Source organism: Phasianus colchicus, chromosome 7 (assembly GCF_987193195.1).
Source record: "Phasianus colchicus chromosome 7, bPhaCol1.hap1.1, whole genome shotgun sequence".
Classification (NCBI taxonomy): domain Eukaryota; kingdom Metazoa; phylum Chordata; class Aves; order Galliformes; family Phasianidae; genus Phasianus; species Phasianus colchicus.
In genome coordinates, this window is record NC_143442.1 from 30,067,490 (window position 1) to 30,081,100 (window position 13,611).

The window sequence follows — 13,611 nt, forward strand, 5'->3', positions numbered from 1 at the left end:
AGTGTTAAAAGATTCCAATTACACATCACAGAACTAGTTAAATGTATCATCAGATATGGCAGTTCAGAGACACTGGTGATTACTTACTTTGCCGCCTGGGGATCCGTCCCGTCCAGGAGAGCCATCTGAGCCAGGGTTACCCTATAGGGGGGATGGGGGGGGATAACAAAAATAAAAATGGTAGAGCTTGTTTAAAAAAAAACAAAACAAAAAACCAACAAAAGCCAAAACAACCTGATTATAGATAGGCAGCATTTTCTCCAGTAAAATGAAAACCTGTTCACGAGCCTAGAAGAGCATTTTCAACAGAGAAGCGTTCCAGAAGGTGGAAGGGTTCATTAAAGATCTTTCTAACATTTCATTTTTTAAGCATAGAGGCACAGACATGATCCCCAGGTAGAAAAGAACACAACAGACATTGTAGGTTACACCTCCTTCATGAAAAGATCATCTGCACAGGACTGTGCACCAGGCACTTGAGGGGACCTTTGCTAACCTGAAAGCAATGTTTACTTCGTGATTTTTCTGCATGCAAATCAAAAGCTGTCAGAAAGGTCTATTGCATCCACTTACATCTCTGCCTGGCTCTCCAGGTAAGCCTCTCTGACCCATGGGACCTTGCGGACCAGGAGCACCACGTTCTCCTGGGACACCATTGACACCTGGTTTCCCATCTTCACCCTGACAAAAAGGGAAGAAGATTTAACTGCAGATAATGTATAATACAATGTCATTAAATAAGCACATCTTAAACAAAGTATACAGTAATGAAGGATATCAGATAAAGTGCCACTGTGACTTTGGCTATAGGGAATACTTGGAATACGAAAAGGAAGAACACGTTCAGACTTTCTTTTCATCAATAGTAATACTCGTAGAAGACACCTGAAACTGAGGAGCATACTTCACTATTTTCTCAACTAGAGCATACTGAGGAGATTGTATGGGGACTATTGAATCACGGCCCGAACCTCTGATCACTTACCTGACACAAGCACCAAGTTGACCTCAGGAGCACAGGTGAAGGCAATTTACCTGTGTGACCAGAAGGGGTGGAGCCTGGCTCCACATCTCCTAGACCCCATTTCCCCATTTAAGGGGTGAGTGCCCGTGGGAAGTGATCTCTCTCTGGAGATCTTTCCTCTTAGAGTTTTTCCTGCAAGCCCAGAACACAAGCAAGCTTTTCATTCCAATGAGATAATCTTTCTAGCTGTACACTCTGTGAAGACCAGCCTAATTTTACTGTATACTTATTGATTATACAGAGGTATATCGCCTCTTAAGTCCCCAAAAACAATGGCCAAAGCATTTAACAAAAAAATGACTGGCTATCCTAGCTTTCAGTGGTGTAACACAAAGCGAGCTTCCCCTCTCCTTTTCTCGAGGCAGGTTGAAGTATTTTCCTGTTTAAGTCATAATGTTTGAGCAAGAAAGATTGATAATTAAGCAAAAATAACTGGTGGTACCTGAAACTATGATTTAAACTCTCTCTAGGAGCTTTCATACTTCATTTCTCTCAAAGGGGTGAGGGTGGTTATGTACTTAATGTAATTATAATTACTCTGATCCAAGAGTCTTAGGAATAGAGATTGAAGACAACCTTAGAGACATCCAGTAACCACTGGATGTTTTGAAGTCTGATTTTAGGGATGTAAGTAAGTGCAAATAACTGGACTAAAACCTACAAGGCCATTATTCTCAGTATGTGTGTACTCACCTTGCCACCTGCCATGCCAGCTGGGCCAGGGAGGCCACGTGGACCTGGTAAACCTGTACTGCCACGGCTGCCAATAATGCCTTGGGGTCCTGGGTCACCTGGTGTCCCCTGTTTAAAGAAAGGTTAGGCCAGTCAACACCAAGCATCTGACTTCTGATAGTCAACACATTCAGCCCCTACCTACCATTGAACTTTCCTGGCTGGACATGTACTTACCCTCTCTCCCCGTGCACCTGGAGGCCCTTTTTCACCTGGTGCACCAGGCTCACCACGTAGTCCAGGAGGTCCTGAACTGCCAGGAGGACCAGCATTACCAGGGGGTCCGGGAGGCCCATCCTTGCCTGCAGGCCCTGCATTACCAGGGGGACCTGGACTACCCTACAAATTTTAAAAAGAGCATGAGCTTCTTATCTGAAAGAGTACGATGTACTTACTGGTATTTATCTTCCCTCATGAAAGCAAATCAAATAGGTTTAACTGTCTAAAGATAGATTGAGAGCACAACCCTGGTACACCAAGATCTGATCTTAAAAGGAGTATTTGTACCCTTGACTACTTGCTGCTTTCAGCCCACGTTTTTTCCTCCCTGTTCTCCAGGCACATGGTTTCCATAGTACAACACCTGGACATTTGGGATGTCTGGTGGCTGCAGCACATCCAATACAGGATACACATTCCTCACCCAAAGCTCTGCCACCAGAATTTGAAGCAATGGCTGTCCCAGCTGATTTCAGGAAACACTTATGACAGATAACTTGAATGGTGCCTTGGACATAGGCAGAATGAGATGCTTTTCCATAAAAAAAAATCCTGATTTGTCTTGTCATTTAGTGATATTTACATCTATCAGTAACTATGCAAACTTGTTTATTCAAATAGAAAATATGTTTTGATGTCTTATCCCAGTTATAATACAATGGATAGATAGTATTTTTTATTTAATATAATGGAAAAATGCACTTTATTCTTTGTATTTTCTTAAACTTTAAAAAGAATCTAAAGTCAGACTGGATTTTACTAATCAAGACACACGTGGGTGCATGTTGAACGCTCAAGGACATTATGAAACAGTGTATAATGTGTCTGGAAATAGATAATGCACACGCATGGCTTGTTTCTTTTGAAAGATACTGCAGAGTGGTAGATTAATCTCCACATGGGCCCAGATCATAAAAGGAGCTTTGCTACAATAATCTTTCCGAATTCCTGTCTCATGCAAATTTAGTTTAAATGTTGTTCCACTTTATGGACAACTAAAAAAAATTCTCAGAGATCTACAAAATGTAGTTTTGAAAAAGAAAAAAAATCAAGTCAAAATCCTGAAGTATGCTTTTTTTTTTTTTTAATACCATGACGAAGGAAGAAAAGCAAACAAAAACCTCAAGAATTTAATTAATTTCAATGGGCTTTGGAAAGCAAATTGTAATAGAAAAACGTGTGCCAATTCCAAGTGATAGAATTACTATTCCAGGTAAAATAAAAGGAGAATTTATCTTTTGCAGAATTTTTTCCCCGCAAGTCAGAAAGTCAAAAGAACATGTTCAATATAACACTGCTTACTATTCACATCAAGGTACATTTTGTTTAATACAATATAACAGTAAGTTTATAAAGGTATCTGCAAGGTAAGAATAAAAGCTAACAGGGACAGAACAACTTACATTGTTACCAGGGGGACCAGGTAGACCACGAGCACCAGGAAAACCAGCAGCACCCTACAAGAAACCAATACTTTCATCAGTTTCTAAAGATCAGAAAAAAAGTGAACCAATTCATTTCTGTACAAAAGGTGCCTTTGAATTCTTTTAATTCAGATTTTATGCAAAACAAATTCAAGGTCCTGCAACTGAATATCAAGTTATTGTTTTGGGTGGTTGTTGTTGTTGTTTTTTTTTTTTTAAACATACTTAGTTATTTTTTAAATTCTAATCTCCTATCCCTCCACCCCCCCCCCCACCTTCTTTCACCAAGGAGATGTCCTTTATGTACTCAAAGGAAGACCAGTTGTCTCTGAGAAAGTCAGTAGAGACTGCAAATAAATCTGTTGAGATTTTATAGCTTTGGGTTTTGCCCCAACAATTATTTTGGCATCTCCTTTTTATTAATATCATGAAATCCAAGATTTCCAAACACCTTAGACTTAATTACACCTTGTGATTAATCTATATCATGTTTGTTGTAATAGTCAGTGAGAAATGGTTCTGTTTGTATCAAAGAGCTACTTACAGGGCCTCCAGGAGATCCACGTTCTCCTTTTACTCCTTGGGGACCAGGTGGACCCTATGTGGATGGAAACAGGTATTTTGAAATAGCTTGAAAAATAGATTAACATTGTATATACCATCATTAAGCAGCAAGCAGTTCAAATGCTTGTGCTCGGGCCCAGCCACCCTGAGGCTGAGGGAAGGCTGAAGTAGCCTCTTCATTTGGAGCTATAAGAGCAGCACAGACTTACTGGTGCACCAGGACCACCCTGTGGACCTGCAGCTCCAGGGGGCCCAGCCTCTCCCCTCAGACCAGGTGGGCCTCGCTCTCCTTTCCCACCAGGTTCACCATTCTGGCCCTGTAAAAAAAGTTATAACTAAATTAATGAATAATAAAGACATAGAAAATAACACTGATGAAAAACATCCAGATCCTCTTCCAAAGGAAAAAGTTTTATTGGTCAACTAGCATGGAAATGAAAGGATTAAAAAAAAAAAATAATAGATGTTGCCTTATGTTTGACTGAGTACAGAATAAGTAGCAAGGAAATCAGTGTGTCTGTAATCAAAGTATGCATTAAAGTAATTATAGCAAGTCTGAGATTAAAGTCAATTTCAAAAAATGAGAAATCAAAAACCATATTCCATTGCTTTTAAAAATTCATACTTACTGGAGCTCCAGGGAAGCCAGCAGGCCCAGGAAGACCTTGTTCTCCTCGCTCTCCCTGTAGAAAGCAGTAAGTCAGCAATGGAAGTTGTTAGAAAAATATACTTCATACTAGAAGTTAGAGAGTACTGCTGACTACAACTGGAGTTTTTGTTTTAGCAGTCTTGGGAGAGGAGGAAATGCGAACAATCAAAGCTAACTAACAGCTGTCCTGAGCTCTAAAAATAACTGCTCAGGAATTATCTGAAAATTAAATGTGAAACAATTGTTACAGTCCCACCTATATAAACCACAATTGACCACAATTCATGGTAGTCCCTAGATATAATTGATGTGCTGTTTTATCAAAGATAAGAAATTTAATTTTAGTGAGTTTATTTAACTGTATGACAAGATGGAAACAAAACAAAAGACGTTCCTCTGCTTTATCTACCGACAGTTGGTTCAGACTCTTCCCTGATCTGTTACTGCAGCCCTCCAAACCCTTTACGCTGCTTAAAGCACTGGATTTCTCTGAAGTCCTTAGCAGATGCAAATCCCAAGAGTCGAAAAGGAGCTGAACATGCTCAGTTAGTTATGGTCTCAAGCTGCTTTTGCTCTTGACAGAGACAGTTTGCAACACTGCTGTCTAGCTGAGCCATGGTAAAATTACAATGGAAGAGGAGTGCTGTCACTTACCGGACCACCACGGGAACCCACAGGACCTGGGGCGCCAGCTGGACCAGTCTCTCCCTGTAAGGAATGAGAATAGTTACCGGGACTTACTCTTCTTCCCAGGAGCCAGCCAGCAATGATGCTGCTTATAGTGTCGCACAGCATCATGAAGGACGCTTTACCTTATCTCCAGGTGGACCAGCAGGACCAGGAGGACCAATGGGACCTACATTACCCTAAAATAATAATACCAGCATATATATAAGAAAATATTATTATATTTTGTATCAAAAATATGTAAAAAGTGTTATCTTTTTGATCAATATCATTTATGTTTCAGTGTAAACACGTGGTTAACGACATATAAATGAAAGCAGCTTTGTAATACCAGTGTGCTATTGCACAAAACATTTTGGATTGACATAATAAGATCACACCTTTTTGAGAGGTGAAACTTCTCATTTCCCCCCTCCTCCCATGTAAACCTAAAACAAAGTCAGTAGGTCTCTTTCAGTGGTGAAATGAAAGTCATTGATTGCCTTAAATTTAATATAGATAACAGGCCCGTATTTCTTCAGAATTTTTCCAGTGTCTGTTGCCCAACTCCTTCATTATTTTTTTCGTGTTAATTTGATGCATACCTTACATTTTTAAATCCTTTTTTTTTTTTTTTTTTTTTTACTTCCTTCAATTCATAAAATCAGCATTAATATATTTGCTACCTCTCTATTTTTATGTACATACTGCTTGTGTATACTTGTTGGATATATGTATATAATTCCAATTTGAATATGCTATGGATAGATATATAAATATATAATAAACAAGTATTCTGCATGATAGCCCTTGCTATCACAACATCTTATACTTCATTATAGCTGGAATATTCTTTGTCAGTTGGCTCAATTCAGAGAATTCGCATTTTTACTACTTATGTATCGGTACTCTCCCTCCAAAGCATGGTCTCCATTAAGTATAATCCCATACTTGCTAAAATTCTTCTATTTCTACTGAAATGGTCGTGATCACAAAGAACAGCAGTAAGATTAATTTAGTTTACAAAACCAGATTTGCACAGCCAGAATGTACAACGGGATTACTACCGTCTCTCCTACATAGTATTTATTCACAGTAACTCTCCTTGCATTTAATGCGTAGACAATATGAAGTTAATTCAGAAACTGAAGCTTAAACACTCACTCTCTCTCCTCTTACACCAGGAAGGCCATCAGCACCCTTACCACCAGGTTCTCCCTAGAAAGAAATAACAAGTGTAAGCAAAAAAAAGCAAAAGTAAAAAAAGAGGAAAAAATAATCAAGCCCCCCTCCGCCCCAAAATTATAATATTACCGTGGAGAGTATCCCATACTGAGTATATCCAAATGACTATATTTCCCTATTGTGGTCATATGTGGAAATACAAAATGGGTTGACATTCTTCCCAGTATTCAGCATTAGATACTGAGCATTTTGATGCAAAAACCCATACTGTTTTAAAATGGAGCCTGTAACAGGGGCAAAGAACATGGCATGTTGACATTAGCTTCATTAGACCTGTTCTGTTACATCCTTTCCCCAGTGAGAGCTATTGAAGTAACATATCTAGCATATACTACACTGGCTGTAAAATGCTGTATTTTTTAAAATGTATGTCCCTTGTAACACTGCTAAACAGACAAGTAGAGGCTCTACACAGTTAACACTTCTGAAATTGGTCCGAAAGTCAGCATATGAAAAATTCCAGTGCCTTGTGGAAGGTTAACACAAGAGAGCATACAATACACAGGATGCTCAAGATGGGTATGTTACCTTATCCCCTTTCGGTCCAGGACTTCCAGAAGCTCCTCTTTCTCCTGGCATTCCCTGTAAACCAGGCAGTCCTGTGCCTCCAGGGGCACCAGGGGGACCAGGAGGACCCTAAAAAGTGACAAAAGTCATTAGGAAGTAAAAAACAAAGAAGAACGTTAATCTGAATGCTTCACATAGCAATGGAAAAGCAAGAAAGTCTGTGGGTACCTTGGCACCTTCAGAGCCAGCAGGACCTGGCCCACCCCTTGCTCCAGGAGGCCCCGGAGGACCTTGTGCACCACGTTCACCTGGGATTCCATTTTCACCCTGTGACAAAGAAAGATGTTATTCTTTGTTGTCAGTTTCATATTTTGTTAATTCATTAATATAATTATAGAAGTGAAGCTGTATGATTTACCTTAGGGCCTGGGAATCCAGGTCCTCCAATATCACCTTTTGGCCCCTGTTTAAGAGAAAATAAATCCAACTTATCCATGAGCTTCAGTTAATGAATCCATGTTGTGGTTGTTGCCCTGTTTCTCCCACCTTTGATTCCTAAAAGCAGACTTCTCTGCACTGCAGAATGCTGATAGCTGTCTGATTTTGGCAATGCGATCTGGGAAGAGCTCTGCATAATTCCTTATTTTTATTTTTTAATTGTTTTGTGCGTGTCTGGGAAAGAAAAAAAGGAAATACTACTTACTGGCTCCCCAGGCTTTCCATTTTCTCCAGCTGGTCCCGGTCCCCCAGGCAAACCCTGTAAAGAGGAACAATATCACTATTAAAGTCTATGTTACATAAGCAAATTATGTGTTGTCCTCCCTAGCACCCACCCATACCAATCTTTTACAAAGGAGGAGGAGCCAATTTGATAGCTAGAGGTTTAATGCAGCTCAAACCCACTGAGCCAGTTGTCTGGTTTGCTATTCTGAACCACTGAGCAATACATTCTGTCAATTAATTAATCTGTTTTACTTCAAAACGATGCTAATGACATGAATCCTAATGACTCATGTCATTAGCATGTGTTTTGTTTTTTTGTTTGTTTGTTTGTTTTTAAAAAGAATGCAGTTGAGAACAAACACACAGCACCTGCAGGCCAGGTGAACCCGATGGTCCTGGTTCTCCTCTGTCCCCAGCAGGACCCTGGAATCAAAGAAAGGAGGAAAAAATGAAATTGCTTATAGTTAGAGATATTCTCAAACAATTCCACACCACCTCTAACCTTCACTTCCTTATCTTGAGCTGTAGAAGCCACTGTGCAATTTTAAGGCTAATATATCTTGGTATTTGCTCTTTTCACTCTAACCATCAGATTAATTCAGCAGAAATATTTATCTCACAGGAATACTTTACCCTAGTCTTAAATTGCTAGCTCTGATAAACTTAAAGGGAGTACTAATACATCTCAATTAGAAAAGCCAGTACATCCCCCGGCAGCAGTGAATTGACTTCTCATTTCAACTTACACTAGGCATACCTGCCTCAGGTTTCTTGTAACAAAGCTTCGAGTATTAATGTATGAAAAAATGGGGAAGAGCTCTAGTGTTTCTAGTCTTTGTCCTCATAAAAGGAGATCTCTTTAGAACATACAAGTATTCTTTCCCCTAAAATTGCAGTCTGTCTAGACAGCAGACCACCTTGGCAACTGTGGATAAGTGACTCTTACAGGAATCCCACACTTACAGCAGGTCCAGGCGGACCAGGGAGGCCAACATCACCATTCTTCCCAGCAGGACCCTGTACCAAGACAAAACTGGCTGAGGTTATGGGTTGATATAATTTTTATGATATCAACCAAGTTATTAGTAGTTAATGTTTTTACTTTTTTATTAAAAAGAAATCATGAATAAAACTTACAGGAGTTCCAGGTGGTCCACCAGGGCCTCTTTCTCCATTCTTACCTGGCGCACCCTTACAGAAGAGAAAGATCACATGTAAAATACCTGTTCTGGTCCATGTACAATACCTTAACTGTAGCATCAAACCTCCCATGAAGCATTGTAATTTTACCATGTGACTGCTCAAGCATAAACGTGGGACAAGTAGAAAAAGCCCACTAACCTCATTTCCTTTTGGACCAGGGAAACCCATCACACCAGGCTGACCACGTGGACCTGCTGGGCCGGGTGGGCCAGAACGGCCAGGTTCACCCTGATTACCCTGGGATAGATAGAAAAGAAATGAAGACATAACATCAGTTAAGTGAAATAAAAACACATCTCTGAATCACTGAAGAGCAGGCTAAAGACACACAATAAATCTTGAATTGGAGTATTTTAGATTTCAACCATGCTTTTATATATGCTGTATTTCAAGTAACACACAAAGATACGATCTGCATAAAGCTCTTGCAAAGCAGCAGCACCTGAACTGCTTCTGTAAATTGAAACTAATAAGAGAAAATTTATCTGACTACGAAAACAATGTACCAACTAGACATTGTAGGATAACAGTAAGGATAGCGGGCAGACTGGCACAAAATACATGCAGCACACATACTGGAGGGCCAGGCTTCCCATCACTTCCAGGACTTCCTGGAATCCCAGGCAAACCCTGCAAATGAAGAAAAAACAACCAATCGTGTTATTCTTCAGCTTAAAATACATAAATCCAGTTTACAATACATAAATATGAAAAAACCCACCATATTAAAGAAGCTAAAACCAAGAATTTTTTTTTTAATAAAATCCTTTCATTAAGGAGAAAAGTTTGAAAAAGCTAGCAAATTACTTCGCCAGGAGTTAATATCGTTCTCTTACACTTACTGTATGTGATCAAATCAGACATTAAACAAAATACACAGGAACAGAATTTTCATTATATGAGATTAAAACTAATTACAGAAGTTAAAAAAATAGAAGAAAAAATAATTTTCAGTGTCTTGTACTTCAACAAAATTCACATAATATTTTTAGTTCATGTTTTATATTTTCAAATGCATTTATTTATATTGTATTTTAAATAATTCCTTTCAATTTCCAATAAAATCATCTTCAGCTCTAAAGAGCCTGCATTCAGGTTCAAATTTGTTGACAGCATTTGCTAATTCTTAGTACAGTTCACACGATGTCATTACATTCTGCACATAAATTCTTGTTATGTACTATGAAAATCCAACCAATTACATTTTGATTAGTTTGCATTAACTACAACTAAGCAATGTATAAGGAATTAAATATTAAAGTATATTTAAACCGTCAAAATAATTTATTATGTAACTTAAACAATTATTTAAATTTAAAATTAATTCTATTTTAATAATTAATATATTTAAGACACACAGAAAGTAATGCCTCCTACTTATTTACATGGAAAATACAACAGATAAAAAGAGCACAAAAATACTGTTCAATAAAGCAAGTTCTTAGCTGCAAAACACTGTTTTTCACTATAGTCACCATTACTGGCTGTGCATTCCTGCCAGAGGTGAACAGGAGCCCGCATGCAGTGCTCTTGTAAAAATCTGCACCAGCAGAGGTGACCCAACGTCACTACTGCTGAAACACACCACCCACCACCTCACTGCTCTCACATCCCCCTTTTAGTCTCCATAAAGGTTCAGCACGAACATAAATGGGTGCAATCTTTTCTGCAAGGAGAAATTCAGTAACACATCTTCCATGTCAGATGCTGTAATGCTATAATGTGACAGAAAGTCCAGTGATAGCAGCAGAGTAGCACAATCCTAGGCTACAGCAAATGAAAATAAGCCCAAATGCGGCAGCTGTGGATGCAGAAATGAAGAGAAACTGCTTACCCTTAGAAAACCTCAGGTACACAGGGAACTCCAGGGAGATACCCCCGTCTCCACTGCCAACCCTTACATAAGATCAGGGAAGGGGTGGATCCTGGATCCACCCCTCGCAGTCACTCAGATAGACTGCATGCACCTGAGCTTCCCTGGGTTAGCCCTGTCTTCCCACTAGGTGCTCAGTCACTGCTTCAGGCCGCAACTGAGCTCTTTTGCTACAGATTGCCATTTTATCAGACTGCCCCTCTGCTGCCATCTGTTGCACAAAACATAATGGAATATTGGCAGGAAGGTTCAACCTCTACTGCCATGCCATCAACATTTGCCTCTGACATCACAGATCAAAATAGTAAAACGTAAAGCACTACTTTTGGATCAACCTTTATAAATATATATAATTAAATTTGTTTATTAAATTAACTATTAAATATTAAAAGTATAATATATTTTATAATAATTTTAAAATCTATTAAAACACAGACAGACATAATATTCACATTAAAGCCATAGCTGATAACAGCACATGTTATACTCTGAGAGCTGTGGAGCATTTTTAGTTTTGTATAAACTGCATGCTTTCACATACAATCTATTGTTTCTGAATACTCGAAGTTATTGCATATTGATCTATTACGCTATGAACCTATGTACTAAGTTTAAAGAACATAATAGCATTGCCAGGGTTCTTTTCTAGTTTTGCTTTCTTCATCAGCTTTGATGAAACACCAATAATAGAATTTGTTTTATTTTCTGCAGACATCCTGTCTTACCCTCATTCCTGGAAGACCTGGGCCTCCATCTTGTCCACGATCTCCTGCAGGTCCACTTGGGCCAGGGGGACCTGGGCTGCCACGTTCACCTGCAGGACCCTAAAAAAAAAAGACATTAAAATTTATGGCAAGAAAATGAGTATCATATTGAATCTGAAAGTGTCAATTCAAATTAACATAGATTCCACAAAAGTTTGGGATGGATTTATAGGACAACTTTTACCTTTTCACCTGGAAGTCCATTGCTACCAGGTAAGCCACGGAAACCAGGAGAGCCCTGCCAAATAAATGAATAAAATATGCATCTCAGACAATATGACTGAGGCAGCGGAAAATATTTTTTCGAAACTATGTACCTTTAGATTCTCAGAAAACTAATGAATGAAATATATTGAAATTACATTTCTCTCTGTGATAAGAATGCGAGAAAAGTACTTTTTGCCTCAATAAAATCTAATAGACAGTCCTTCACTTATTTCAACAGGACCTGCGTTAGTCCCTTTATTCACTGGAATTTTTTTAATATAAATTACTATAAAAAAATGAGAATGCACTGAAGTCTTGCAGAATTATTTTCTTCTAATTCTATTCTGATAATTACTCTATTGTATTATTATTGCTTACAAGAAATTTTAATTATAAAATATCATTTACAGCCCATCATATATATTTAATATAATTTGTTTACCGTGCATCACATAGGTCCTTATAGCTTCACCAAATACTGCAACACATTCTTAAATTAGGTGTTATAAATAAAATGGTAATTTCCTTCAATTTAGGTGGGAACAAAAATATAAAATTCATAATGTCTTTGCTATGTTTTTTCAATAAATCAATCCAAGAATTCCTTTGAGAGAACATTCTCTGGAAAGTTACTGAATAGCTACAAAATTTGTCGGCAATAAAGACATTATAAGATCGTGATCACATTGTTGTTGACATTATCCACTTTTAATGCACACTGATAATAAAGATGTGACATAAAGACATATCCTGAATGTAGAAGACTTAACATTGATTTCACTTTTCATAGATAATTTTTTGTCAATTTTTTTTTTTTTAGAACTTTCAAAAACTGCATAAAAGTTAATTTTTTTTTCAATCCCTATGTGCTTCTTACAAATTATAGTTGATTTGCAGAACGAAGCTTCAGATATGACTTCCACGTTACTTCCTCAATATAAAAAAATAAAAAACAAAATGAAATTATTTCAGTCTGAGATAGAACCAAGCTCTGCAGCTCAGATTAGGAACTCAATAAGAACTCTCCCAAGTTTTGTACCCAACTACATGTGTTGAATTTGGTGAGAACTAATAAGGAGCCAAGTTATTCCTCCAGAGTTTGTTACTACAGTACAAACTCAAAATATACATGGTGCACGTGGTCATCTACAGCGGTTTACCCTCTCTCCAGGTGTTCCAGGGACGCCATTCTGGCCAGGTTCACCATTTGCACCTCTTTTGCCTTCCTCACCAGGAGGTCCAGGAGCACCTGGGGTGCCATTTTCACCCTAGCAACAACAAAAGCCACCAAACTTAGACATCTCCAAAAAAAACCAAAACCCACCCTCATGTTTTTTGTGTGTGGAACAATTCAGAGTTCAGACTTCCTTGGAAGAAGCCTCTGAAGGCATTTCACAATCACTTACACGCTCGCCTTTTGGGCCTGGATCTCCTTTTGCACCATTCTTACCAGGTTCTCCCTGAACAGAAGAAAATCTCATTACTGACCACAGCATGTTTTTATTCTGGAACTATGATAAAATACTAAAATTCTAAGAGATACACATTAGATATTTCAAAATACTGACTAATTCTTATTATCTTAATTACTTATTTCAACACAATTAGTATATCAGTTAGACCTGAATGTTGAATGGGATTCTTTAAAAATCCAGTACAGAACTGATGCAGTCTGGAGCATCACTGAGAATAATTTTATATCTGCCAGCATAGACATTGACATGACTTCCACTTGAAGTCCCTGAGCATTCCTCTAAGAGCTATGTGTGGTGTAAAGCTGCCAGGAGAGAGCGCATTGAGGTAAACTACGT

The 13,611-nt window shown here is 38.4% G+C and overlaps 1 protein-coding gene across 1 annotated transcript in view; it reads right to left on the reverse strand.

Moving 5' to 3' along the window:
- Positions 1-13,611, reverse strand: part of COL3A1 (collagen type III alpha 1 chain) — a 53,585-nt gene that overhangs the window by 7,769 nt on the left and 32,205 nt on the right. The window contains exons 19-42 of the mRNA XM_031604404.2: positions 13,207-13,260; positions 12,961-13,068; positions 11,778-11,831; positions 11,555-11,653; positions 9,533-9,586; positions 9,095-9,193; positions 8,891-8,944; positions 8,717-8,770; positions 8,123-8,176; positions 7,734-7,787; positions 7,449-7,493; positions 7,259-7,357; positions 7,052-7,159; positions 6,443-6,496; positions 5,425-5,478; positions 5,267-5,320; positions 4,593-4,646; positions 4,173-4,280; positions 3,944-3,997; positions 3,379-3,432; positions 1,934-2,095; positions 1,718-1,825; positions 574-681; positions 88-141 (exon numbers count right to left, since the gene is read on the reverse strand). Coding sequence (XP_031460264.2) covers positions 88-141; positions 574-681; positions 1,718-1,825; positions 1,934-2,095; positions 3,379-3,432; positions 3,944-3,997; positions 4,173-4,280; positions 4,593-4,646; positions 5,267-5,320; positions 5,425-5,478; positions 6,443-6,496; positions 7,052-7,159; positions 7,259-7,357; positions 7,449-7,493; positions 7,734-7,787; positions 8,123-8,176; positions 8,717-8,770; positions 8,891-8,944; positions 9,095-9,193; positions 9,533-9,586; positions 11,555-11,653; positions 11,778-11,831; positions 12,961-13,068; positions 13,207-13,260 — 1,800 coding nt within the window. The remainder of the gene's footprint in view (positions 1-87; positions 142-573; positions 682-1,717; positions 1,826-1,933; positions 2,096-3,378; positions 3,433-3,943; positions 3,998-4,172; positions 4,281-4,592; positions 4,647-5,266; positions 5,321-5,424; positions 5,479-6,442; positions 6,497-7,051; positions 7,160-7,258; positions 7,358-7,448; positions 7,494-7,733; positions 7,788-8,122; positions 8,177-8,716; positions 8,771-8,890; positions 8,945-9,094; positions 9,194-9,532; positions 9,587-11,554; positions 11,654-11,777; positions 11,832-12,960; positions 13,069-13,206; positions 13,261-13,611) is intronic.